The sequence below is a fragment of the Rhamphochromis sp. 'chilingali' genome (genome assembly GCF_963969265.1).
Source record: "Rhamphochromis sp. 'chilingali' genome assembly, chromosome: 5".
NCBI lineage: Eukaryota > Metazoa > Chordata > Actinopteri > Cichliformes > Cichlidae > Rhamphochromis > Rhamphochromis sp. 'chilingali'.
In genome coordinates, this window is record NC_137932.1 from 28,557,258 (window position 1) to 28,582,441 (window position 25,184).

The 25,184-nt window shown below is 44.0% G+C and overlaps 1 protein-coding gene across 1 annotated transcript in view; it reads left to right on the forward strand.

Moving 5' to 3' along the window:
* Positions 1 to 2,698: 2,698 nt before the first annotated feature.
* LOC308397717 (tumor necrosis factor alpha-induced protein 2-like) overlaps positions 2,699 to 25,184 on the forward strand; it is a gene marked incomplete at both ends in the record, with an annotated part of 61,665 nt that continues 39,179 nt past the window's right edge. The window contains 4 exons of the mRNA XM_080883795.1: positions 2,699 to 2,720; positions 4,057 to 4,164; positions 12,403 to 12,833; positions 13,628 to 13,839. Coding sequence (XP_080739921.1) covers positions 2,699 to 2,720; positions 4,057 to 4,164; positions 12,403 to 12,833; positions 13,628 to 13,839 — 773 coding nt within the window. The remainder of the gene's footprint in view (positions 2,721 to 4,056; positions 4,165 to 12,402; positions 12,834 to 13,627; positions 13,840 to 25,184) is intronic.

Sequence of the window (25,184 nt, forward strand, 5' to 3'; positions counted from 1 at the left end):
TCCCACGCGTGTGATCATTAAAATCATCGTTTGACTCAACCCGGCCGGACCAGTGTTGTTATTGTGGTTTTTTCTCTTGTTTCCATCCCCAATTTTGAACTCGTAACAGTACGCACCTGGGTCCATTACACACACCACCGCACGGCCTGTCTCTGCAGACCGTGACACCTTTCCTCATCAGGTTTAACTGTTAATTGAACGTCTTCAGCTCTGGGACTGACCAGAACGGACAGATTAGAAAGAGTTTTTCAGAGGGACGGGTTCACTAAAGCTCAGGTGTTTGGACATGTACAGGCTTGTATTTTTGACAAAGGATGTTGAAGCTGGCAGGGAGGATGAAAAGAGGACCTCAAGGAAGATTCATGGATCTACTGAAGGAGGACATGCAGAAGCCTGCTGTGTTGGGGAGGATGTTAGGAACAGAGTGATGTGGAGACAGATGATTCGCTGTGGAGACGATAGCAGCCGAAAATTGTGCAAGAAGTGGTCTTGACCATCTGTTGCAGACACCGACAGATGAAGTCCGCTCCTGGGGTGCAGTTCTCTGTGGGTGAGTCCACATGGTCAAAAAACCACAGGCAGGCGTCCTCGTGGTCGCTGTGCGACGACAAAACACTAGTGATGTGCGGATCGATCCTGAAATATCGATTCCTCCGATACCAATCATTTATGTTCTAGAATCGATTCTCACATTAAAATATCGATATTTTAGTAATTTAGGGTAAATTTGTAGTTTATCATTAACAGGAACACAGTGGAAAGAAACTATAACATTCGGATTGTCTATATTCAAAGGAACTACTTCCTCTTCCGCCTTTCATAGTCATGTGCGAAATACGGCTGTATAAATGTCTCGCAGCCCCTTCACAACAATGGCTGAGCGTAATTGTGTGAACGTATTTTACCTCCACAAACAGCTGAGACGTGGTTTGCAATACATGTGGCAAAAAAGTGAGGTGTTGTGGCCATACATGCCAACCTTGAGACTTCAGAATTAGGGAGACATTCAAAAGGGCTGTTGGGGGGGTGATAAATACATTTTACAGTGTTTATTTATCGGATAAAATACGTTAAATGTCACCGTTATTATTGGCCGGCCCGGAAACAGCTGGCGTAAACTCTCGACCGTCTCACACTTTGTTTAATTAGTTTTCTGTTTAACGTTTATTCAGCTGTGTGAAAACCCCAGAGGAACCCACCCGAGGGATTAATAAAGTTTAATTTAATTTAATCTAATCTAATAACTTTAATCTCAGCCAAACCGATTTACTCACGAACAAATAAAACACTGAAAAAAGCCAAACAATAACATTTTTAAGTTATCAAAGTGACTTATATCTCATGTTTAACCCGAGTAGCGAAAGACCGTGGGGGTTTGAAGACGATGTGTCGGTCGGCTCAGATATTTGAAGTTTACACAGCTACATTCTCACCTGAAAATATGTTAAAAGTTTTTTTGTGACCCAGAAAGAGAAATAAGAGTAAAATTAAAACTAAGTAGCTGCCGCCATTGTTGGAAACTGGAATTGGCTGGGCCGCGCTATGAATTCTGCAATATGGTTTTTCAATTTTGCTGCCCGGGTGGAAAATCGGGAGAAATTCGGGAGAATTGTTGCTCCGGGAAATTTTCGGGAGGGGCACTGAAATTCGGGATTCTCCCAGAAAAATCAGGGGGGTTGGCATGTATGGTTGTGGCAACATCACTAACCTTGTCAAACACCTCAGAGTAAATCATATCACAGAATATGATGAGCTTATGTTGAGGCGAACTGAAGAGGAGGAGAAGGACAGGTGCTGCTAGGGCAAGACAGACGTCTCTCACGGAGTCCTTTAGTGCTGCAGGCAGGCAAGGTGTTCAAATAGTGCACAACTTCAGTTTTTTTATTTCTATATGATGAACTCTGCATTATTAAGTGATAAGAACAAGTAATCTGATGTCCTGTAATAATTATGATGCTATAATTTAAGATACAATAAATAAAATAATGTTTTGTACAAAGTATCGGTATCGGATCAGTATCGTCGATACCACCCTGAATATTACTTGGTATTGGATCGGAAAGCAAATCAATGGTATCATACATCAGTACAAAACAACAGGGTCGTGTGACAAGTATAACAGAGGCCTTGTTTTATTTCGACACACAGACGGTGGAGACGTCACTGTAAGTGGAAAGAAGAGACAATTGTGGAGCTTTTCTGTTGTATTGACTTGCTTCACCACAGTTTGTGGTAACATAAAGCAGCTAACATTAAGGTCGTAGAATGGCTGCGCTTAGAAGTCGGTCTGTGCCAGGAAACCATGAACTTTACCAGTTGTGAGAAGAAGAGATAGCTCATTTACGCAGATACATCAGGAAGCCATTTTAAACACGGACCAGCGAGGAAGGGAACAGGCAGGTTTTCTACATCTGCGTGTGTGGGATTGGCTGCCCGCTCTAAAAGGGGGAGTACGGTCTATGACAAGCACTCAAACTCACAGACACACACACACACACACAATCTGTGTGTGTCTCTTTGTGTGTGTCCTTGAGTGTAAGTGTTGATGATGATGCAGCTTTTCTGAACCGAAACTGAAAGTGTTCTTTCAGGATGACGTGAGGGGGATTCAGACATCACCTGCTCTCAGCTGCATCCAGTCCTGGTCCCGGTCGATCTGATCGTCGTCCTGCCCGCGCGGAGGTACTTTCAGCTCCTAATGAGTCATCAGAGGAGTAAAGGTGAGCTCATCTATGTTTCGGTTCAGGTTAGACTCAGCAGTAACACCTCCTGCTCCTGCTGCTCACGCGCCCTGCCCTCTCCCGCTGCTCCTTCAGACACAGAGCGGCCGGTGAGGAGATTAGCGGAGCTGCGGAGTCCCTGTCGTCGATTTGACGTTTGTGTGTGTGTGTGTGTGTGTGTGTGTGTGTGTGTGTGTGCTGGTGATCGATAAGCGGACTCATTGATCTGATTGATCGGACTGTTTGAAGTGTTTCCATCAGAGCTACAGCGGCAGGCCTTCAGACTGCAGGTGGTGCTCTGCTGGGGAAGTGCAGAGTCCGCACCAAACTCCGCTCAAAAAAACTCAAATTTACGGCGCAGCAGCGAGTTTCACTCTGGTGTTCATATCAGTGCTTCATGCTGCCGCTCAGGTTTAGCTGGAAAATCTGTGAGCCCTCTGCAGTGGACCCGAGCCTGTCAGCTTACACTGTATTGACTGTCTGCAGCAGGGCTTTCATCATCATTATCCATTGCAGTACTTATATCTATGTAGCGTCACAGCAGATGCCTTTGTGCCAAAGTAACTGAGGATAAAAACATGAAGGAGATTTTCCCGGCCTGGCTTTTTATAGCAGATAACCGCCTTAAAAATATTCTGCAGTAGATCAAAAACAGAAGAAAACCATGAAAACATACTACCTGATGCTGCTTAAGTAAATCAGAGAAAAGTTACAGAGGTTTGATTAGAGAGACAGCTAAGCAATCATTTGTAAAAGTTTAAATTTCTTCAGCATTGAACAGCAGAAATGAGGCTTTCATGTTGGAGGCCGACAGCACTGAACAAAACGGTAGACTTGTGCATAATAAGCAGCAAATAATGCAGAAAACAGATATTTTTGATGGTAAACTGGTCTCTGAGTAAACTGACAGAGAGAGAGAGAAAGAGAGAGAGAGAGAGCTGTGCAGGGAATAACAGCCAAAGTAAGAGGGAATTAATGACGATTTTTATCAAATGTGAAGCCCAGTTTTGATCTTTTGCTGCTAGTTAAGTGAATTTTAGTAGGAAAGCGATGAAACCTGATGTTTCAGAATATTTTAGATTTTGGCTTTCAGCACCAACGGCGTGTCTGTGTTGTGTGCCGTCAGGTGAACGAGCCGTGCTTTGTGTTTACATCTTTTTCCGTTTTCCCGCTCTTTAATCGTTGCTGTTTTAGCTGTTTTGCAGTTGTTGAAATAGTTTTGTGAGCTCTAAGCTAAGATTCTGGCAAAATACATTTATATTTAAAATTCGATTCAGGATTTAATTAATCGATATCAGCTGCACATATTCATTCATCATCTTACTGACTGCAGCAGGAGGTGCAGAGGAAAGTGGAGAAGAAGGAGGAGCCTGGAGCAAACTGCCAAGACTGAAGATCCCCTCAAAGATCTGGAAGAACCGCAAACTGCACAACAACAATGAAGGTGAGACCTGCAGAAGCCCTGCTAGAACCAGGTAGCTCTCCAGGACCACAGACTGTAGATGAAGGATGGACATAGCAACAGTCACGTCACCCACTGGTAGCTTTCGTGAAGGCTCAGTTTGAGGATTTTCTCTATGTTCGTTTTTGTTTCCAAAAATGGCAACATGTGGACGCTAATGGTAGCTAGGTTAGCATAGACTGAATGGGAGCATCTTACCGAGATGGTGCCTGCTAATTAGTGCTCAGTGACATCCAATCACAATACTTTCACCAGAGTTCTGCCCTCTTGGACAGTCTATTAGTACAGTAACCTCACAGCAACTATACGATTGGTCACATGATTTCATTTAAAATGGTTCAAAAGGCTCCAACAGGACAAACACAGTCCAGAAGTCCAGTTCAGGTGAAGCTTGCTAGCTACCAGTGTAGTGGCGAATTTCTGTCCCAAGCTTCGAAAAAATAATTCTTCCACTTCTTAATGTGAGCTGTTCAGATTTATTTCTGACTCGTACATACAAACAAAAGATGTCACGGTCTAAAAAACTATTTGCTGCTACAGCGCACATTTCCATTGCCGTCCTGGCTCACTCTAACCTGCTACCACACATGCGCTGTAATGTTTTCTTACCCGACACAAATTAAACGCGCAGCATTTATTCTCTAACAACATATTATACAAAATTAAACATGTAACATAATAACTGAAACAGTATCAAAAATATTTCTCTATAGATTGGCTCTAACATTTCCAGCCCCCTAACTGGAGGGCGTGAAGACTGACAATTAGCGAACACTTACAAAAGAGCCAAATAACATTAACACTTCCTGTATCACACATGGTCATTCAAATTATCTTTCACAAAACCTGTAACCGATCAGAACATATACTGTATTTTCTCATTCCAAGTTACATGACATTCTCACAGATCAAGCATAGCTTGTCAATGGGTCTTTCTAAGGTGTTAGTCTTTGTCTTGATGATCACACGCCGCACCAGACCCTTAGCATCTGGAATGACACGAAGAACTCTCCCCAACATCCACGAGCTTCTTGGCGCTGACTCGTCGACCACCATTACAATGTCCCCCACAGTTACATTTCTTCTGACCTGATTCCACTTTTGACGCTCTTGAAGCATAGGAAAATACTCACGCACCCACCTCTTCCAAAACAAGTCAGCAAGATATTGCACTTGCTTCCAACGGCGGCGGGAGTATGAGTCTTCCTTTCTGAAAAGTCCAGGAGGCAAACCCGGCTTTTTCTTCATCAGTAGCAAGTGGTTAGGCGTCAGTGGTTCCAGGTCTGTTGGATCATCTGTTACTGTAGTCAGCGGTCTGTCATTTAGTACTGACTCCACTTCACACATTAGTGTCAGTAAACCTTCATCATTGACCAACTGTTCCTTCAGTATAGACCTCAGGACCTTCCTCAAGGTTCTGATCTGCCTTTCCCATATCCCTCCAAAGTGAGAACCAGCGGGTGGGTTAAATACCCACTGGATTCCCTTTTGCATGAGACAGTCTCTTCTGCACACAAAGCTTCTGATGGCGTTCAGACATGAATCAGTGTCCAAAGTGTGCGCAATTTCAATGTGCACTGCTCTTGTTGTAAGGCAGGTAAACAACACACCATACCTTTTTACTGTGCTGCGGCCATGCTTCACATTAAACGGTCCAAAGTAATCCACCCCAACATTAGAAAAGGGGGGTTCATCAGGTAGAAGCCTATCCTCTGGCAAATTTGCCATCTTCTGTTCCAGTGGTTTGCCTCTAGTTTTCCTGCAGATTACGCACCTTGACAGAAACTTCCTCACTTCTGAGTTAGCGGATGGAATCCAATACTTCTGTCGCAGCCGTGAAAGCGTATACAGTCTTCCACAGTGCCCAATCTTCTCATGTATATCCTGCAAGATCAGTGTGGTGATATGTGAGCCCTTTGGGATAATGACTGGGTGCTTCACATGTTCTGGCATCCCAGCAGCTGCGAGGCGACCACCAACTCTCAAAACTCCGTCCTGCATCACGGGATCAAGTTTCCTCAAGTGACTAGTCTTTGTCACACACTTGCCTTTCTTTAACATGGTGATCTCTTCTTGGAATTGTTGACTTTGACAGAACTTAATGATCTCTGCCTCAGCTTGCACCAGATCTTTCAGGGTAAGTGTTGTCTGCATTGATTCGTTGTCTTGTTCTTTCTGTTTAGCGTACGTCTCTTTCCTTTTTTCACATCGTCGTAGCAGTAAGTCTTTGAGTTTGATCATCCATGCCACAGCTCTCTTCACTCGATGCCAGCTGGAATAGTGATTGATCAGCTTGTTCAACGTGTGAACATTCTCAGCTGCATTTGTGAGATGTACCATGGTTGCATGCCTCACTTCGCTGTCATCTTTATCAATCCTTTCCTTGTCAGGTCTTTCTGGCCACTGTCTTTCTGGGGTTTTCAGGAAAGCTGGGCCGTGGAACCAGCTTAGATTCTTCATGAGCTTAGATGGTGCAAGCCCTCTGGATGCACAATCAGCTGGATTGATTGCTGTACCAACGTACCTCCACTGCTGAGGATTTGTTAGCTCTCTAATGACCGCAACGCGATTGGCCACGAATGTCTTGAAGCGAAGATTTTCATTTTCAATATACTTCAACACAGTTGTGCTGTCAGTCCAGAATGTAGATTCAAGAAGATTCATCTGAAGCTCCGTTCTTAACATTTTGTCTGTCTTTGCAGCAACCATAGCTGCAGTCAACTCTATTCGTGGAATAGTGGTTTGCTTCATGGGCGCCACACGGGATTTTCCCATCATTAATGTACAGTGAACCCGTCCATCATTGCTGGTCATCCTCAAGTATGATGCTGTTCCATATCCACTTTCGCTCCCATCAGAAAAATGGTGGAGCTGTGCTGTTGCGACAGGACCGAAGTCCAATGGTCTCACACACCTGGGTACGGTTACCTCTGACAGCTGGCACAGCTCTTGTAACCACTTGTTTCACTTATGACTGAGCTGTTCTGGGATCTTATCATCCCAAGCAAGACCCTCCCTGCATAACTGCTGCAAGATCATTTTTGCAGGGAGAGTTCCTGGGGAAAGGAATCCCAGTGGGTCATAGATGGAGCTGGTGACGGAAAGTATTCCACGTCTCGTCACAGGTCTTTCTTTGATGTTAATCCTGAACTTGAATGCGTCAGACTCAGGGCACCATAGAACTCCTAAAGCATGTTCCATAGGCAGCAGGTCATGGTTCAAGTTCAGGTCTCTGACAGCTTTGGCTCTCTCATGCTCAGGGATGAATGAGAGCAAGGCACGACTGTTGCTTGTCCATTTCGTTAGGTGAAATCCTCCACCAGAACACAATTCAGTGAGGTCTGTGTATAACTGCATACCTTGAGTTTCCGTGGCAACAGACTTCAAGCAGTCGTCAACATAAAAATTTTCCAGGACTGTGCTTACAGCTTCAGGTGATGATTTGCTGCGGTTCTCCTCTGCTGTAAAGGCGATAGACTATTGCCTGAACCGTGTCAGCACTCCAATCAATGAGTTTGTTAAATCTGGCCCTTGTAGAAGTTCACTATTCAGTGAAACTCCTTGGTAGCTGGCAGCGCAGTCAAATACCACCCTCAGCTTCTTTTTTTGTGGATGATATACCCCATGGTGGGGAATATACCACTGTTTTCCATCCTTGCGGTTTAACTGTGTTGTTGGAACCTCAACGGCATATCCCTTGTTCAACATGTCACTCATGAAGGCAGTGTATTCTTCATGGAGTGCAGGATTCCTTTTCAGCTTGCACTGAAAGGCTCAGTGCACGCTGTAACACTGCACTTCGATTGTTCGGCATCTGAACGCACGACTTCTTCGTAGGAAGACTTATGGCATAGTGTCCATCAGTGAGACGAGTAGAGCTTGACACAGACTCCATGAAGTGGTGGTCTTATTGAGACATTCCTGCTTTATCATCACAGTGACGCTCTGGAAAGTCGTGGTTATACTGTCGTACAAGCAGTTGTTCCACGTTGTCGATGGCTATTCTGTTCACAATAGCACATGGTTGTACATCATTGGCTGCAGTATCTGTTTCTCTGAGTGGTCCATTCAGAATCCATCCAAGTGCCGTCTTTACGGCATATGGACCATTGTCCTCACTTGGGATCACCTTCCATGGCTCCAATATGGTGTATTCTTTAGTTCCAATGAGAAGCTCCACTTCAGCCTCAATATGAGGCAACCTCACCTCGCGTAGGTACGGCCACTTGTCAACCTCTTTCTGGAGTGGGATGTTCTCTCTGGAAACAGGAATACTTTTCTGTGTGAAGACCTTTGACAGTGCGATAAAGTTGTTGTCTGCCAGACTGCTGACTTCCAATTCTGTGAGCACATAACTCTCCTCTCGACTTCTGGAATTTATGGTCCTCAACGTTAGCTCGGTTCGTCTGCCTTGCACCTTCAACTTCCTTGCCAAGGCTTCGGTGCAGAACGATGCAGAGCTACCTGGGTCAATGAAAGCGTAAACCTCCACAGCCTTGTCACTCTTGCAGGACTTCACCCTTACAGGTACAATGGCAAGCACGCAGCTGCCTCCAGCCCCAGTACAGGCACTTGTCTCCTTTTCTTCAGACAACCCTGCTGGGCCTTTAGCAGTGCTACCCATATTGACCTCATCGGGAGGCTTCTCTTCCTCATAACTTGAGAAGTGCAACAAACTTGGATGCTTGAGTGAACAAACCTCGCACACCATCTTCCTTTTGCAATCTCTGCTCATGTGACCCTCTTGTGAAGGCGCAGTTGAGTGACAGGTCACTCTGGTTCTTACTCACTCTGCTTCTTTTGTCCATTTCTGAACCTTGGTTAACCTTGATAGCAAAGCTGCTCCCATGTCTAATGTCTTTCTTCAACTTATTTCCTTGCTGTGGCTTTTTCATAACCTTGTCTGACACTGCTGTTTCAAGATCGCCAAAGAGTGGGTCGGACATGATCTTTGCTTGGCGTTCAACGAAGGCCACCAGCTCTGTGAATCTTGCTCTGTTGCAGCGCCGCTCCTGGATATCATATGCATGGATTCTCCAGCGCTCTCTTATTTTAAATGGCAACTTGGAAATGATGACCCTCATAGTTGCAGGGTTCTCCATCTCTTCCATATAGTCCACATCCTCCATGGCATTACGACAGCTCACCAGGAATACAGAGAATGCGCTCAACGCCTTTCCATCTTCAGCCTTAATTTGTGGCCACTTCGATGTCTTCTCAATTAGTGTGCTAGCAATCTGTAACTCATTTCCATATTTATCTTGAAGCAGCTGCAGAGCCCTTTCATACCCCCGATGTTCAGGCATATGCTGACAACTCCTCACAAGATCACGAGGCTCGCCTCGAGTATACTGCTCCAGAAAATATAGCTTGTCTGAATTGCTATCAGTTCTGGTGTCAATACCGTGCATGAATGCCCTCATAAACGACCTGTACTCCAAAGGATCTCCGTGGAACACTGGCACATCCCTTTGTGGTAACCGAGCCAGCTGTTGGTACTTTACAAGCATCTCTGTGATATCTGCCTGTTTCTGCATAACTTGATAAAGCTCACTTGGTCTGGTCTCCTGAAGTGAGACACCATCTTGGCGTTGGCTCGGCCCCTGCAGTGGAGTTCTATGTGTCTTAGGTATGGCCCCTGCTGCAGTACTTGGATCACCAGGATTCCTCCAAGAGGCAGACCTATCTATCTCTGTTGGCTTCCCTGGTGTGTGTTTTACGTTGCCATGACGATTTTCGTTATTCATCTTCAGGAGGTCACGACGTGGCATTACCGTAAGTCTGGTTTCACTCACTTGAGACTTAACCCCTTCACATTCCTCATACACTTTCACTTTGGCAGTAGACACTGCAATGGCTGTTTCAATTTCCAGTCTTTCCTTTGCAGCTTTAATTTCTGCTTCTTTTAACTCTAGAGCCTGTTTTTCTTTCAGAGACGCTGCTCGTGCCATCAGAGCTGCTCTGTTAGCTTCTTCCTTGACGCGCTCTGACGATGCTGTCGACACCCTTGACGTGTTGGATACTTTAGACTTGTTTGACACTCTAGATGTTTTTGACACTCTGGATGCACTGTCCATGGGAGTTATCTCTTGATCACATGTTTGTATTTCAATCCATGTATTAACTCTATTAATGAACTGCAAACATCGTTCTGACATTGGCTGAAACCAAAATTGTTGGTCAGCCTCCTTTTCCTCCTCATCTTTAATACACAGCAACACTGCATAATTGCATTCTTGAAACTCTTCATACAACTTCTTGTAAACTTTCAGTGCCTCTCTCACATCATTTACAGCCAGCAGAATTTCATGGCTCAAAAGTCGCTCAGTTTCATCTTCTTGTGCTGTCACTTGTCCTAATTTGCCTCTTCTCACCTTTGTGAGCTGATGCAGTTTGAACTCCAGACCTTTGTCTGTCATCGCCCTCTGGCTGTCATCACGCGTAACTACACCCACACTGTCATTAATGTCGTCCGCCATTGTAATTATATAACACCGCTAAGCCGTAATGATTTTCTTCGGCACAGCTGTCGGGTGGTGTACTGCACAAACTCCTTTATGCTACTTCCACAGGTAAGATGCATCTGACAAAACACTTTTTACTTAGCTGTTCGCCGTGTTGTTGTGTGTAGGCGTCCTTATGCCGACGATCCGGTGACTTTTCTATGTCTCAGTCGGTGGCTCTACCGCGGAAAACATTCCTCCGTTACTCGATAGATTTTTGACTTTTATGTAGTGGCGAATTTCTGTCCCAAGCTTCGAAAAAATAATTCTTCCACTTCTTAATGTGAGCTGTTCAGATTTATTTCTGACTCGTACATACAAACAAAAGATGTCACGGTCAAAAAACTATTTGCTGCTACAGCGCACATTTCCATTGCCGTCCTGGCTCACTCTAACCTGCTACTGTAATGTTGTAATGTTTTCTTACCCGACACAAATTAAACGCGCAGCATTTATTCTCTAACAACATATTATACAAAATTAAACATGTAACATAATAACTGAAACAGTATCAAAAATATTTCTCTATAGATTGGCTCTAACAACCAGCTATCCGGTTGTTCAGTGATGACGCGACGAATCCTACTTCCGGGTCTAAAGTAGTATGCGTTTAATATGGCTTTTGTGTTGTTAACATGTTTAATGTTATGTATTTTCTTCTATTTAATCTCAAAAAGCTCCTAAAACAGTCAGTGATCCCTGTTGACCTCCCTCTCCTTTTATTACCACTAATCATTTATTTAAGCTCAGTTTTTAAAACCTTAGGATGTAACTACAGCCCAGCCTATGCAGCAGTATATGAATGACTAACCTCGTATTGTGGATGGATTATCTCAGTTGTTCTCCTGGCTGAAGTTTGGTCCTTTTACAGCATCCTGCCATGCGATTACATTTGTTCCTGACCACCGAGAACACTCAAGTTAACTTTTATCGAGTGGAAAAAAAGTTAGCTTGTTTATATTATGCTAACATAGCTGTGTCGCTAGCGGTCACGTAGCACATCATTATATACCAGCTAGCCCAACTTCAGTAACCCTACAAACGTCACTGCTGTTTAGTTTTCTGTCTTCATTTATGTTGGAAGTGATAGCAGAGCTGTACGTTTGAATTTGTTTCCAAAACCCCGCAGTCAGGACACGCTATATTGTATTTAGATAGAAGCTAGCGAGCTAACTCCCTGCTAACTTCTAACTCCGTTAAATGTCATAAATTCCGTTTTCATGGATGCCTGGATGTTAAACTCAATTGTTACACCTGGTAGAGCAGAACGCTGATCATTTTATTAAAGATGAAAGACTTTAGACAGTTTTTCAACTCTCATTAATGCCATAGTGATCGTTTGATATATGGACCTGCAGCGGAGTTTAGACCCAGACACGGCTAGTGACGTCAGACTGAACAATCAGATAGTCTCCTGTGTCAGTGAAAATAGGCGACTCCCCTAATAAACAGGGGAAGTATAAAGACCCCACCACCCCATTCATGTGCAATGAAGGAAAAGACCAAACTGTTTGTTTATCAGGCTGTAAATATGTTTATTTGTGCTGTGAAGTTTTAACATGGGAGTCTATGGGGGTGACTCACTGCTGTTTCTGCTGGATGTCATAGGAACTGCAGGTGTTTGGTTCACATGAAGAATGAGAGCTAGCAGGACCTGATCTGTTGATGGATTTAGCTCCTGTGGTTTTTTGCTTCTGATGCTTTCTGTTTTCTTCAGGGGATGAGGTCAAGCAGGTGCAAGTGGAGCAGGAGGAGCAGCTGGAAGAATCAAGCAGGAGGCTGATAGAGAGGGAGGAGGACCTGTTCAGCTATGACTCGGTCAATGAGGAAGAGGAGGACGAGCTGCACAAAGACTTCGAGGCTCTGCAACTGAAGCTGTGGATGGCCATCAATGACACCTTCACCCCCTCCTCCTCTGCAGGGGAGCTGAAGGTCCTGAGGAGTGCCATGGTGTCTATCCAGCAGCAGGAGGCGCAGGACCGGCGCTGGAGAGACTGTCAGGAGGAGCGAGTCCCAAGATGGCGTCCTCAGAAATGTCTCAGCATCCACAACATACTGCTCCAGAACATGGTGGAGGGCCGAATAAAGGAGGCTGCCAAAGACACCTCGGGAGGAACCGACTGGCTCTCTTCACCTGTGAAGAGACAGGTTAGTCACCTGGGAGGAGGTGTGGGAGGAGCTCTGCTGGTACTCAGTTTGAGCTGGATGAGAGTTTTTTTTTTTAAAAATTCAATTATTTATTAGATTTTACATTTTATAATAACAAATACAAAAATACAACAACCAAAAACAAGAAGCAAAAAATCAAAACAAAAACAAAAGAGAACAAGAAAAAAGCAAACAAAAAGAACAAAACAAAAAGTCAGGTAGACATGTAGGTGCAGAAATTGCCCCATTGTTCCACCAAAGCTTCCGTCACATGATCTTACCTTCCCAACATCTTTTCGCAAGTAAAGTTCCCAATCATTCTGGCCACATTTTAAGCATTTGAGTATAGGTGTCCTTTCAGTATTCCAAAATGACACAGGCACATGTTACTGGTGCAGTGCTTAACACTCTAAACTGGTGTTTATTTAATTGTGGCACCTTTCTTTTATCTCCTAGTAGACATAATTTAGGTGATTTGGGCAAGTTACAAACCTTCCATCCCTGCATATAATTCAATACAGTGTTCCAAACTGAAAAAACAAACAAACAGCGGGCATTCAGGGGGCATGTATCAGTACCTTTGGCTTGTTGGCATTTCCAACACAAGTCCTCTCTACCAACACCCATTCTATACAGCCTTGAAGGAGTATAATAATATATATTAAGATTTTTTTAATAATCTATATTGGGCAGGACTAATCCCCCTTTTTGTTTTGGTTGGGACAGTCGATTAATGTTAATACGGGGTTTGATGAGAGTTTTTACCCTACTCCCTGTTCGATGAACCTGTACAGGTGTGTCGAGTGGGAAGATGTGTGAAGGAAGACCTGCTGACGGTGGTGAGGAGGGTGAAGAACTGCTACCCTCCTCACATGGACATCATGAACCTCTACGCCGGCCTGTACCATCAGGAGTTCTCGGCCCACCTCACTCAGCTCACCGCTGCAGGGCTGGACGACGATGACTGCAGCTACCTGTTGTCCTGGGTCAACCAGTACTACCCACAGTGAGTCTGTGTGGCACTGGGTGTGGCAGCGCTGCCCACAGGCCAAAGAGCAGAGTGCTAATCACCATAGCAACAACCATAACAACAACCCTGAATCAATGCGAACCTAAACACTTCTACTGAGCTTAACCATGACAGCAGAACCATTACTGGGGAGCCGTTATTGCAGAACTGTCACAGCAGAGCTGTTACAGCAGAACCGTTACAGCAGAGCCATTATTGCAGAACCGTTTCAGTAGAACCGTCACAGCAGAGCCATTAAAGCAGGGCCATCACTGCAGAACCGTCACAGTAGAGCTGTTATTGCAGAACTGTAGCAGTAGAAGCATCACAGCAGAGCTGTTACAGTAGAACTATTACAGCAGAACCATTACTGCAGAATGGTTACTGCAAAACGGTTACAGCAGAACCGTCACAGCAGAGCTGTTACATCAGAACTATTACAGCAGAACTATCACAGCAGGTCCTGTCTGAGCATCAGTCCTCTGCCTTACCTGAACACAGCCCAGATTCCTGCTGCGCTGTGAAACATTCACAATTATTTATTTAAACCATCAGCCAGACCTGTAGGTCCCAGTTCTGGTCCACAGGCCTTATCTTTATCCTCTCTGTAATAACCACTGGCTAGTTTCTTTTGCATGATCGTATTCTGTCAGACTCATGTGAAGGAGAGAAGTTAGTGTGTGTGAATTATGATCTTTGCTCGGTGTGGTCAATAAGACTTCAGAAAGTTGTCACGGTTGAGGATTGAGTGGACTCAAGCACGGAGCTGTGAATATAAGCAGTGCGTTTATTTACAATGGATAAAGGTTGACAATAGTTAAAATGTGCAATGATAATAGTTGGTGCGTCCTTCCCGTGCTCAAACCGTGCGTGGTAGTGAGTGCCAGTCTCTCCTCCAAGTGTTTTCTTGTGCTCGTGAATCCTCCGTCCCAGTTCCTAGTTGCACACAGACAATAGTAATGAATAACCAAAAAGAGCAGACAACACTGAGCAACATGAGCGGCTCGTAACATTACCAGGCTTAGTGCAATACTCCAGCGCTGTCGTTCGCTCAGCCACACCATTAAATAGCCCTGCCCAAGATGGTGGATGATTGGTAGCAGCTGGTGGAGAATCGGTTGCAGGTGAGGCAGCTCAGGGCCACAGCGCCTCCGGGTCGGAGGTCCCTCGTTGCTATCCGACCTCCGTAAACACCACAGCGGAGGGAAACAGAGCGAGAGAGGAAAACACACACACACATATACACACAGGCGGGTTGACCGGTCGGGGCACCCTGACAGTACCCCTTCCTCTAACGCGAGCCACCCGGCGACCCACCAAACTTGTAAGGGTGCCGGTGGCAGAATTCTCTCACCATGGCATCATCGAGAATTGCGGACCGCGGCACCCAGGAGCGCTCTTCCGGACCATACCCATCCCAATCCACCAAAAACTGAAAACCTCTACCGCGGTGCCTAGCATCCATAATGCGGGTGATGGAGTATGCCGGGGCGCTGTGGATAATCTTTGATTCAGTTTTGAGTGGAATGTGTTTGGTTGAGAGCCATACCTGCTAGCCCACCTGGTACTCTCAGAAAAATTATGGCTCTTAAATGGTTCTTCAGATGTCTTCATGGTTCTTTAAAGAACCATCATATGTCAAAGAACCTTTTTATTTTGTAGCTGGTTCTTTAGGTACTACAAATGGTTCTTTAAAGAACAAAAGGTTCTTCATCCTTAGCTATCTAAATTTGATGGTGTAAAATGGCATACATATTTGTTATAATTATAGTGTGAATTATACTGTGTGTTTTGTTTGTGTACATGTGTGTGCAAAGGGGGAGGGCGGGTTACCTGGCAATTACCCTTTAAGAGCAGATGGTAGGAAACTGAATATTCAAATAAAAGTTAGAAATACTTGGTTAAAAATATACTGGTGGCAGGGGTGGGGGCCAAAGCCTAAAGACCCTACCCCCAACACCCCTAACCCTGCAAACCCACTGATCACAAATAATGTGGTAATAGAATATGGAATTTATTATTAAGACGTTTACTGTACTTTAGTTTTAAGTTTTAATAAAGTATTACTATTTTCTGTTTCAAGGCATTACTTTTGAGATTATTATACATATTAGAAAATATAGCAAAATGATAATACTAATTATTGTAAACTTTATAAACCACCCAGCAGTATGTAAAGTCAAATTATAAAATACAAGTAAATAACAATTGTACAACAGAATGTCAGTGTAATGAACACACTTATGTGTAGTGAACACACTTATGTGTTCATTATCGACACACTTACTTAGTTTTGACAAAGCGCACTGCTTAGGTAAAGGATCTGAGTACTTGTTTATCACTGAGCAATTTGTTAATATGTGTTTCGAGCCAAATAAATGACAGAGAGAGAGAGTCACGTTAGAACATGTCGTACTGTGGCAACCTTCCGAAAGAGAAGGGGGGCGTCAATTGTTGGGATGCACATGCGCAGACAGATTGTGCGACCGGTGGGCCTTGAACTTTGTAAGGGAAAAAACACTTTCTCACAGTCGGTGACAGCAAAGCGGATAACAGTCTTCAGTACCTGCTGGTCTTTGAAGCTCTGGATTCTGGGACTGTTGGAAAAGGTAAAACATTTTCATTAAAACCTTTTTACTGTTTTGTTTTTGTTACTTGTCATTGTAGCTTGCTGTTAATGCTGTGCTAACAACAAGGGTTAGCTATGTTAGATACGTTAGCCGCTGATGTTAACGCAATTTAGTATCCAGTATACAGAACTGTTTTCCTAACAAAACCACTGTTATAATTAAGTGAAGGTGCTCCCAGCTAATTTGAACCTTTGGCTTCTCAAATTGCGTGCTGCGTACATAACGTAATGTCAGCTAGACCAATATTAAAATTTATAATATTGTTAAAGTCACTAAAAGGGCGCATGAAGCCTGTTTGACATGAGCGCTGTGTCTGCTCTAGAAACTCTTACATTAAATACTCACATCAGCCTGTACTTTGCAGTCTGTAAGAGCTGTATAAAACACAGCTATGCGTAAGTGTTTTGAATGAATAGAATGTGACACATGAGAAGGTGTGTCTTTGACTGTTACTGTATAACTTATTTTCAGACTACTTGACAAGTTATGCTCCGGTCATTTGATGTTTCAAAGATAGATGATCTTTTGTGATATAGTTAAATTTTCTTTGTACATTTCATTTATCCACCATCATACATTAAGCCAAGAAGAGGTCATTATACTATACAAGTACTATACTATACTATACAAGAGGTATCAACGCTGGGCCAAAGTTCAACACGTGGTTAAAGTTTGTAATCCAGCCGGGGTGTAAATATCACTCAGCAACCAGTCGTAGAGATGAAGCAGGCAGCATCAACACATAAATCTACTCTTCCCAGCTTAAATCACAAGAGCATCTCTGACCGAAAAGCTGATTTTTCACATTTGCAAAAATTAATTCAGATTCACACTAATTCCTTTCACAGCTCCAACAAAATGAGGAAGAGGAGGGGGAAACACAATTAGATTGAATTACAATTGGATGGAAGTCGAGGACAAGGAGAAGGAAGCTTTGGATGAGGAGGAAGAAAAACAGCAGGAGCATCTTTAGGGATCTCTGTGATGTCATTGAGATTGGTTTCATTAATATGGTCCTCTCACAAAGAAAGATGACTTGTTTTAGTTCACCTACTTCCTGTATTAAATAGTGATGTGCAAAATGTTGTGGAAAACCACAGAGCAGGCACGTATAGGGCATCTGCAGGTAAATGAACGTCAAATCTCTCAGACTAAAATCTGTATTATACTTTTAGTCTTAAGACCATATGTTGTATATTTATCACCCTTATGATAAAACCCATGTCAGCCATTAGTTTATGGACTTTGTATTTTGAAGCCTCAACGTTTGCTTTATTGCTATCGCTATGTTGGTTGTTGTGAGCCTTTTGGGATCATATTAAGACAAGGGATCAGAATCTGAAGTCGTGCACACTACTGTTTCATTTATTGTGTATCCATAAGATTTGTACAGCAGATCCAAGTTGTGCCTTGAAAACAGGAACGTTGTCTGCATAGAGGAGAACTTTAATAGCAGGCTTGTATAAAGTGAAGCTTTGTGCTCACATTTGCTACAAACACTTGTTTTAATTCTGTCTCCCTGTTTTGATGCAGATTTCACTTGAAATCAGGCAAGAACGGGACTTTCTTTTTTAATGTGTTCTTGTGGATTGATTGTGTATCGCATACATTTGATTTGACTTTCTGCGAGACAACAGTCGTCCGCTGGCCAAAAAAGTTTTCCAAATACCTCCACGTGATCAAGCCTGGATTTAGAAAAGAATAGCAAAAAAAATCTGCACCTCCTGCTTTACATGCAATTTGTGTTTGTGTGTTTAGAGGTGGTGGTGAAAGGGGAGACCTTGGCTCATCCAGCTGGAGAGCCTGACCAGGAAGAGTCGAAAATTAACTATGCTCTTCCAGGGCACCCTGCAGACTCGGCTGCTGGCATTGGCGAGTGAGTGCAGCCGCCGCTGGGATGACGTGAACACCAAACAGGAGTCCATCACAGGTCGACCTTCTGAGGAGGGTTTCACTTTTCTCTCTTCTTTATAATTGACCCTTGTTTTCTCTCTCTCAGCTCCTTGTCTCAGAGTGGGAGGGATTTGAAGCACAAAGGGAGGAGCTTGTTGTTTGGTTGGGTGATATGGATGTCCACCTGAGTGAGGTTGACCACTGACAGGAAACACCTGTGAAAAACTGAAACAACTGCAGGTGTGGGGTTGTTTTGATATGACATATATTTGATATGATACATACGTCAGAGACATGGTCCTAAACTGGAATAACAAAGGACCATGAGTCCAACATGAAACTTCCCTTACATAACGCTGAAGTTCATTCATCATTTTAATCAAAAACTTGTTGTTGAAATATTTTTACTGAACATGCAAGCATCTGCTGATGAAAATGTGTTGATTTATTGGTCTGTTATGAAGCTATTGCTATTTCTAATCTGTTTTTATATCTTTCTGATGTTTTTTTAATTAAGCAATACATGTATTAATTGTTGTGTTATCTATAGATATAGTATTTATATATTTTTGTTTATAGTATAGTAAAAATATTTAATTATTACTGTTTAAATGACTAATATGTGACATGTATTAGCTGTGATGTTGTGCTGAGGGTTAAAATGTCCTTTTGTCTTTTGGTAACTACAAAATGGCAATAAACCATTAATATACAGTGGGGCAAAAAAGTATTTAGTCAGCCACCGATTGTGCAAGTTCCCCCACTTAAAATGATGACAGAGGTCAGTAATTTGCACCAGAGGTACACTTCAACTGTGAGAGACAGAATGTGAAAAAAAAATCCATGAATCCACATGGTAGGATTTGTAAAGAATATATTTGTAAATTAGGGTGGAAAATAAGTATTTGGTCACCTCAAACAAGGAAAATCTCTGGCTCTCACAGACCTGTAACGTCTTCTGTAAGAAGCTTTTCTGTCCCCCACTCGTTACCTGTATGAATGGCACCTGTTTGAACTCATCATCTGTATAAAAGACACCTGTCCACAGCCTCAAACAGTCAGACTCCAAACTCCGCCATGGCCAAGACCAAAGAGCTTTCGAAGGACACCAGGAAAAGTATTGTGGACCTGCACCAGACTGGGAAGAGTGAATCTACAATAGGCAAGCAGCTTGGTGTGAAAAAATCAACTGTGGGAGCAATCATCAGAAAATGGAAGACATACAAGACCACTGATAATCTCCCACGCAAGATCTCATCCCGTGGGGTCAAAATGATCATGAGAACGGTGAGCAAAGATCCCAGAACCACACGGGGGGACCTGGTGAATGACCTGCAGAGAGCTGGGACCAAAGTAACAAAGGTCACCATCAGTAACACACTACAACGGCAGGGAATCAAATCCTGCAGTGCCAGACGTGTTCCGCTGCTGAAGCCAGTGCATGTCCAGGCCCGTCTGAAGTTTGCCAGAGAGCACATGGATGATACAGCAGAGGATTGTCATGTGGTCAGATGAAACCAAAGTAGAACTTTTTGGTATAAACTCAACTCGTCGTGTTTGGAGGAAGAAGAATACTGAGTTGCATCCCAAGAACACCATACCTACTGTGAAGCATGGGGGTGGAAACATCATGCTATGGGGCTGTTTTTCTGCCAAGGGGACAGGACGACTGATCCGTGTTAAGGACAGAATGAATGGGGCCATGTATCGTGAGATTTTGAGCCAAAACCTCCTTCCATCAGTGAGAACTTTGAAGATGAAACGAGGCTGGGTCTTCCAACATGACAATGATCCAAAACACACCGCCCGGGCAACAAAGGAGTGGCTCCGTAAGAAGCATTTGAAAGTCCTGGAGTGGCCTAGCCAGTCTCCAGACCTCAACCCCATAGAAAATCTGTGGCGGGAGTTGAAAGTCCGTGTTGCTCGGCGACAGCCCCAAAACATCACTGCTCTCGAGAAGATCTGCATGGAGGAATGGGCCAAAATACCAGCTACTGTGTGTGCAAACCTGGTAAAGACCTATAGTAAACGTTTGACCTCTGTTATTGCCAACAAAGGTTATGTTACAAAGTATTGAGTTGTATTTTTGTTATTGACCAAATACTTATTTTCCACCCTGATTTACGAATAAATTCTTTACAAATCCTACCATGTGGATTCATGGATTTTTTTTTTCACATTCTGTCTCTCACAGTTGAAGTGTACCTCTGGTGCAAATTACTGACCTCTGTCATCATTTTAGGTGGGGGAACTTGCACAATCGGTGGCTGACTAAATACTTTTTTGCCCCACTGTATGTCTATGCTGTTGTTCTTGTATTTATTTTACCCTGCTCAAATTCAATTTATCTTACACTTTATTTTGTTGTTTTTTTTTTTGGTTTTTTTTTTTTGCCTGTCCCGTTTGCCTCCTTTGCCATCAGAATTATTGTCTAAAGGCAAAGAAAGATGCCCAACGGATTTACTTTACCAAATTGACCATCCCAGCCTTGCCATAATGGTCCATTTGATTCATCTTTTATTGTTTATTTTATTTTCACTTGCTGAATACGGGACAGACTTGACTGAGGGAAAGAAGGGGAGAAAGAAAGAGGGAAAGAGAAACAGCTGAGAAGAGGGACGGGGGAGAAGGGCAAAAAACAAAAACCAACAGAATGGGCAGAAGAAGAAAAAAAGAAAAAGAAAATGCATATATCGATCACCTGGATCACCTGTTGAGAAAGAAAAAAGAAAACAAGCAGAAGAGAACAAGAGTAATAGAATAAACAACATCATGGGAATATGACAGTAAATGCTAAATATTAAACATTATTGTGCAGCACGTAAGATCAACAGAACACAGTGTGCTTTGAGGTAGGAGCCAAAAAGGGTGTAGTTTGTGGGTGTGATCACCCGTGTGTACACCTGTGAGCATGGACGCGCTTGTTTTGTTTTTTTTAAAAGGTTCTTTCATGTAATGATCTGCTAGAGGGTGTGGGGGGGCCACAGCCCCGTCCTCCAGGGCATGAAGCAGGTATGGAGGAGATCAAAACTCCAGACATCCAGAGGCCCTCAGAACACAAGAGACCAAGGAAGACCAACAGAGGGGCAGCCACGCCACTGTCCCAGAAAGAGCTGAGGAGAGTCCCAGATGAGGGTTCACTCAGCAGCCGCGGAGCAGAAGCCAGGGGGAGTTGCAGTGACGCGCCCGTGAGCTCCGCCGGCAGCCAGCCGTGCCTGAGTGACCGAGCCCCAGGCCGAGAGGCCGGGGGCACCCCACCTCCGAAGTGGCCTGAGCGAGCCCCAGGCTCCAGGCCCCGATAAGCGGCCGCCAAGGAGTGAGCCGGTGTGTACCTGGACGCCCATCCCCAGACACAAAGAAGCACCAACGCACCGATGTCTGAGGGAGTCTGCCACTGGCAGGGGAAGTGGTGGTGGGGGGAGATAGGCCTCCAAACCTTGGAGGGCCTGAGATGTCCCCAGAGAGGTGGCGTCTGATACCCAACGTGACTTATAGACACAGACATACAGGCACACACAGATACAAACATCCATTCCCACCCTCATGCTCTCATATGCACTTACTCCACACTCAACCAATGTGGAGACAGACATAAAGAGACGCTGTACACACAATCACACTCCCCAAGCGTACTCTACGAACCGGGTCTAGGTACCCTTGCCCCTGGAGGGGGGAATTGCACCCAGACCCAGGTGGTGTTACCCTTTTCCCTGCGGCGGGGAGAGGCAGACCGCCCCGACTCCGCAGCAGCAGGGAGGCCCCACACTCCAGACCGCAGTCGGACGGCCAACTCCTCCTCTTAGCCCCCCCGCTCCAGCAGGCCGCAGAGAATGGGGGTGAGAGAAGACTCCAAACCTCCCTCCACCCGCTCATTGTAGTGTTGATGCATGTGTGTTCTAAGGTGCATTTAAAACCCAGGAGGGCATGGAGCTACCTGCCAGAGAGCACCAGGTACATTTTATTTTGAAAGATTTAAAATGGTTCTTTAAAGAACCACTCAAAAAAGGTTCTTTAAAATGTTTTTTTAAAGAACCATTTGAAGGACCTTTTTAAAAATGGTGTCTTTACAGTAAGACCCTGACAAAAGTATTCTCTCCGTAAAGTATAACTCTGGTGTACTTGTAATCAGAATGATCCCAGCAATACGTCACACAGTAAGAACCTGGTCCGTGTTCTGAGGCACCTTGGAACCCACACAGGTGCTGAACTTTGTGAGGTCATCACAACACACAGCAGCTACCATTAAGAGACAGTCACGCCTTTAAACGAGGTGCACAAGTTCTGGTCCCGTTCAATGGAGTAGTCACAGTATCTGAGCCTGAGTTCAGATTTGTGTTTTAGGACTTTTTATGGTCTTTTTTTCCTCCTCCACAGAGCACAAAGTGCTTTACACAGAAAGGATCAGCTCATGTTACAGGCTGAAGAAACAATAAGAGACTTTAGCAGTTAGGTTAATTTTAGCTCATCAATAAAAAGCTAGAAGCTCTTAACTGACCAAACACTCAGTTTTATCTCACATCTATAAAGAATCCTTCCAGAAATTCCTGAATCCAGAACACCTTTTGGGTCATCCATCTCCTGTAGGGTGGTCACGCTAACAGAACCAGATACATTGTTTCATTTAATTTAGTTCAATTTTATATTTCTATCACCAAATCACAACAGTTTCCTAAAGTTAAAAACTCAATAATAAATAATAAAAAGAAAACAGAGAAAAACCCAACAATTATATGACCCTGCTTGAGCAAGCGCTTTTTGACAGTGGGAAGGAAAAACTCCCTGTTTGACAGGAAGAAACCTCCAGCAGAACCAAGCTCAGGTACACAGCCATCTGCTGTGAGCGGTGGGGGGTTATGGGAGGAAGATGGGACAAAAGACATGCTGTGGGAGAGAGCTAGAGATTAATAATACCTAATGATTAAATGCAGAGAGGTCAATTTTCACATAGAGAGTGGATTTGAAACACTCAGTGCATCACGTCCTGCTGCATGCTCAATCATCCAGGTAAGAAAATCCCAAAAGGTGGATTCTGTTCATCTGGATGTTTTCAGTGGGAGAAATGACCTTGTAAACAGTATATTTGTATAATGACTGAAACTAGCACAACTGGCTGTTAAGTCAATTTCTTGATCATTAATATGCAAATTGTCAAGACCCTTGATCAACAACCACTGATAAATGGCCATGAGTACCATTCACAGAGAGTTGGGGAATGGCTGAACTCACAGCATTGTAAGATGGTGAAAAATGTACCCTTAGGCTGCCTCCTTGATTCAGAGATGGTCTTTCCCTTTTCACATAAATGGCCTCCCTGACTTCCCGCTCCCTCCTTGTCCAGGATGTGTACATCCTCATTATTGAAAGAGTGTCCAGTGGCTTGTTGGTGTGAATAGACTGCTTAGTCCTGGCCTGATGAGCTCTTCTGTGTTGCGCCACCTGCTTTACCTCTTTAGGTTGTTTGGTTTCCCCGATGTATAAATCATGGCAATCCTCCTGGTACTTGGTGGCCCAACACATTCACATTCACCAGGGAGATGCAAAGTGGCAGGTTAGCCTTCTTAAACTGTGAAATTTCCATCAGTAATGGGGGGCATTTAAAAGTTGATGTGAACCGTAAACCTACACACACTGTTCAGAATTTAAGGTCTTACTCTCATCATTCACTGGAGCACAAACTGGGTTCATCGGGACGCTACAACACAGAGCGAACACCATCCTGACAGGCAGAGCAGCCAGGAGTTTGTATCAGGAGTATCGGAATAGTTGAGACTCTTAGCACCGCGTCTCTTTGGCTTTCAAACCGCAAAACAGGCTGCGCCAAAAATTGGTCAAAACAGAAACAAAGCTATATAGTGTATGCTGTTAAGTAGCAGGAGGATTGCCATGATGTATACATCGGGGAAACCAAACAACCTCTGACTATCAAAAGGGCCTGGAAGCCTGTATGTAACTGCAGACTCAAGTGCAGAACCAAACGCAGAGACAACAGAGTAACTTTTGTACAAACATCTACATCTACAATCGTAGAGTTAAAAAAAATCCTAAACATCAACTCCATTAGCAATAACCCAATCATCCTTAATGGACGTCCTCTGGAGGAAGTACACTCTTTCAACTAACTGGGCGGCATCATCGACCAGCAACGTGGAACCGATGCAGATGTCAAGGCAAGGCTCAGCAACGCAAGAGTCGCCTTCATCCAGCTCAAGAACATCTGGCCTTCCAGAGAGCTGACCGAGACTACCAAGATCCAGAGATGGGCAGTAACGCGTTACTTTTAATGCGTTACTGTAATCTGATTACTTTTTCAAGTAACGAGTAAAGTAAGGGATTACCATTGCAAAAACGGTACTGTTACTTTCCCGTAGGAATGCTGCGTTACTGCTTTACTAAAACCGTGATTTTTTTGCCAGAATGTCTCATGACAGTGACGTAAGCGAGTGCGACGTTCGTGACAACAGCTGTCTGCAGATCAACAATGGATCATATATCAAGTGCGGGAGAGAGTATGCAACGTTTAAAGCTTGGAAGTACTGACCTTACTTTGAGTTTGATTCCATAAAAAGTGACAAAAACATTAGCGTCCATTGTGGGTGGGAAGAAAACTTCTTTTTACACCGAAAAAAAAACGTAAACTTCCAAGCAAGCTCCGAGTGCGCAACGACGTAATGGGAAATTCACAGAGAAACTCGTGGATTCTTCCACTGACCGCTGTGCCACACCTGCACCAGAGCACACCTCCGCCTACCCCACTCCTGCTTTACAGGTGAAAATAGAGCAACAGGACTGCTAGTCTTTGATTTTATTTACTTTCTGCTG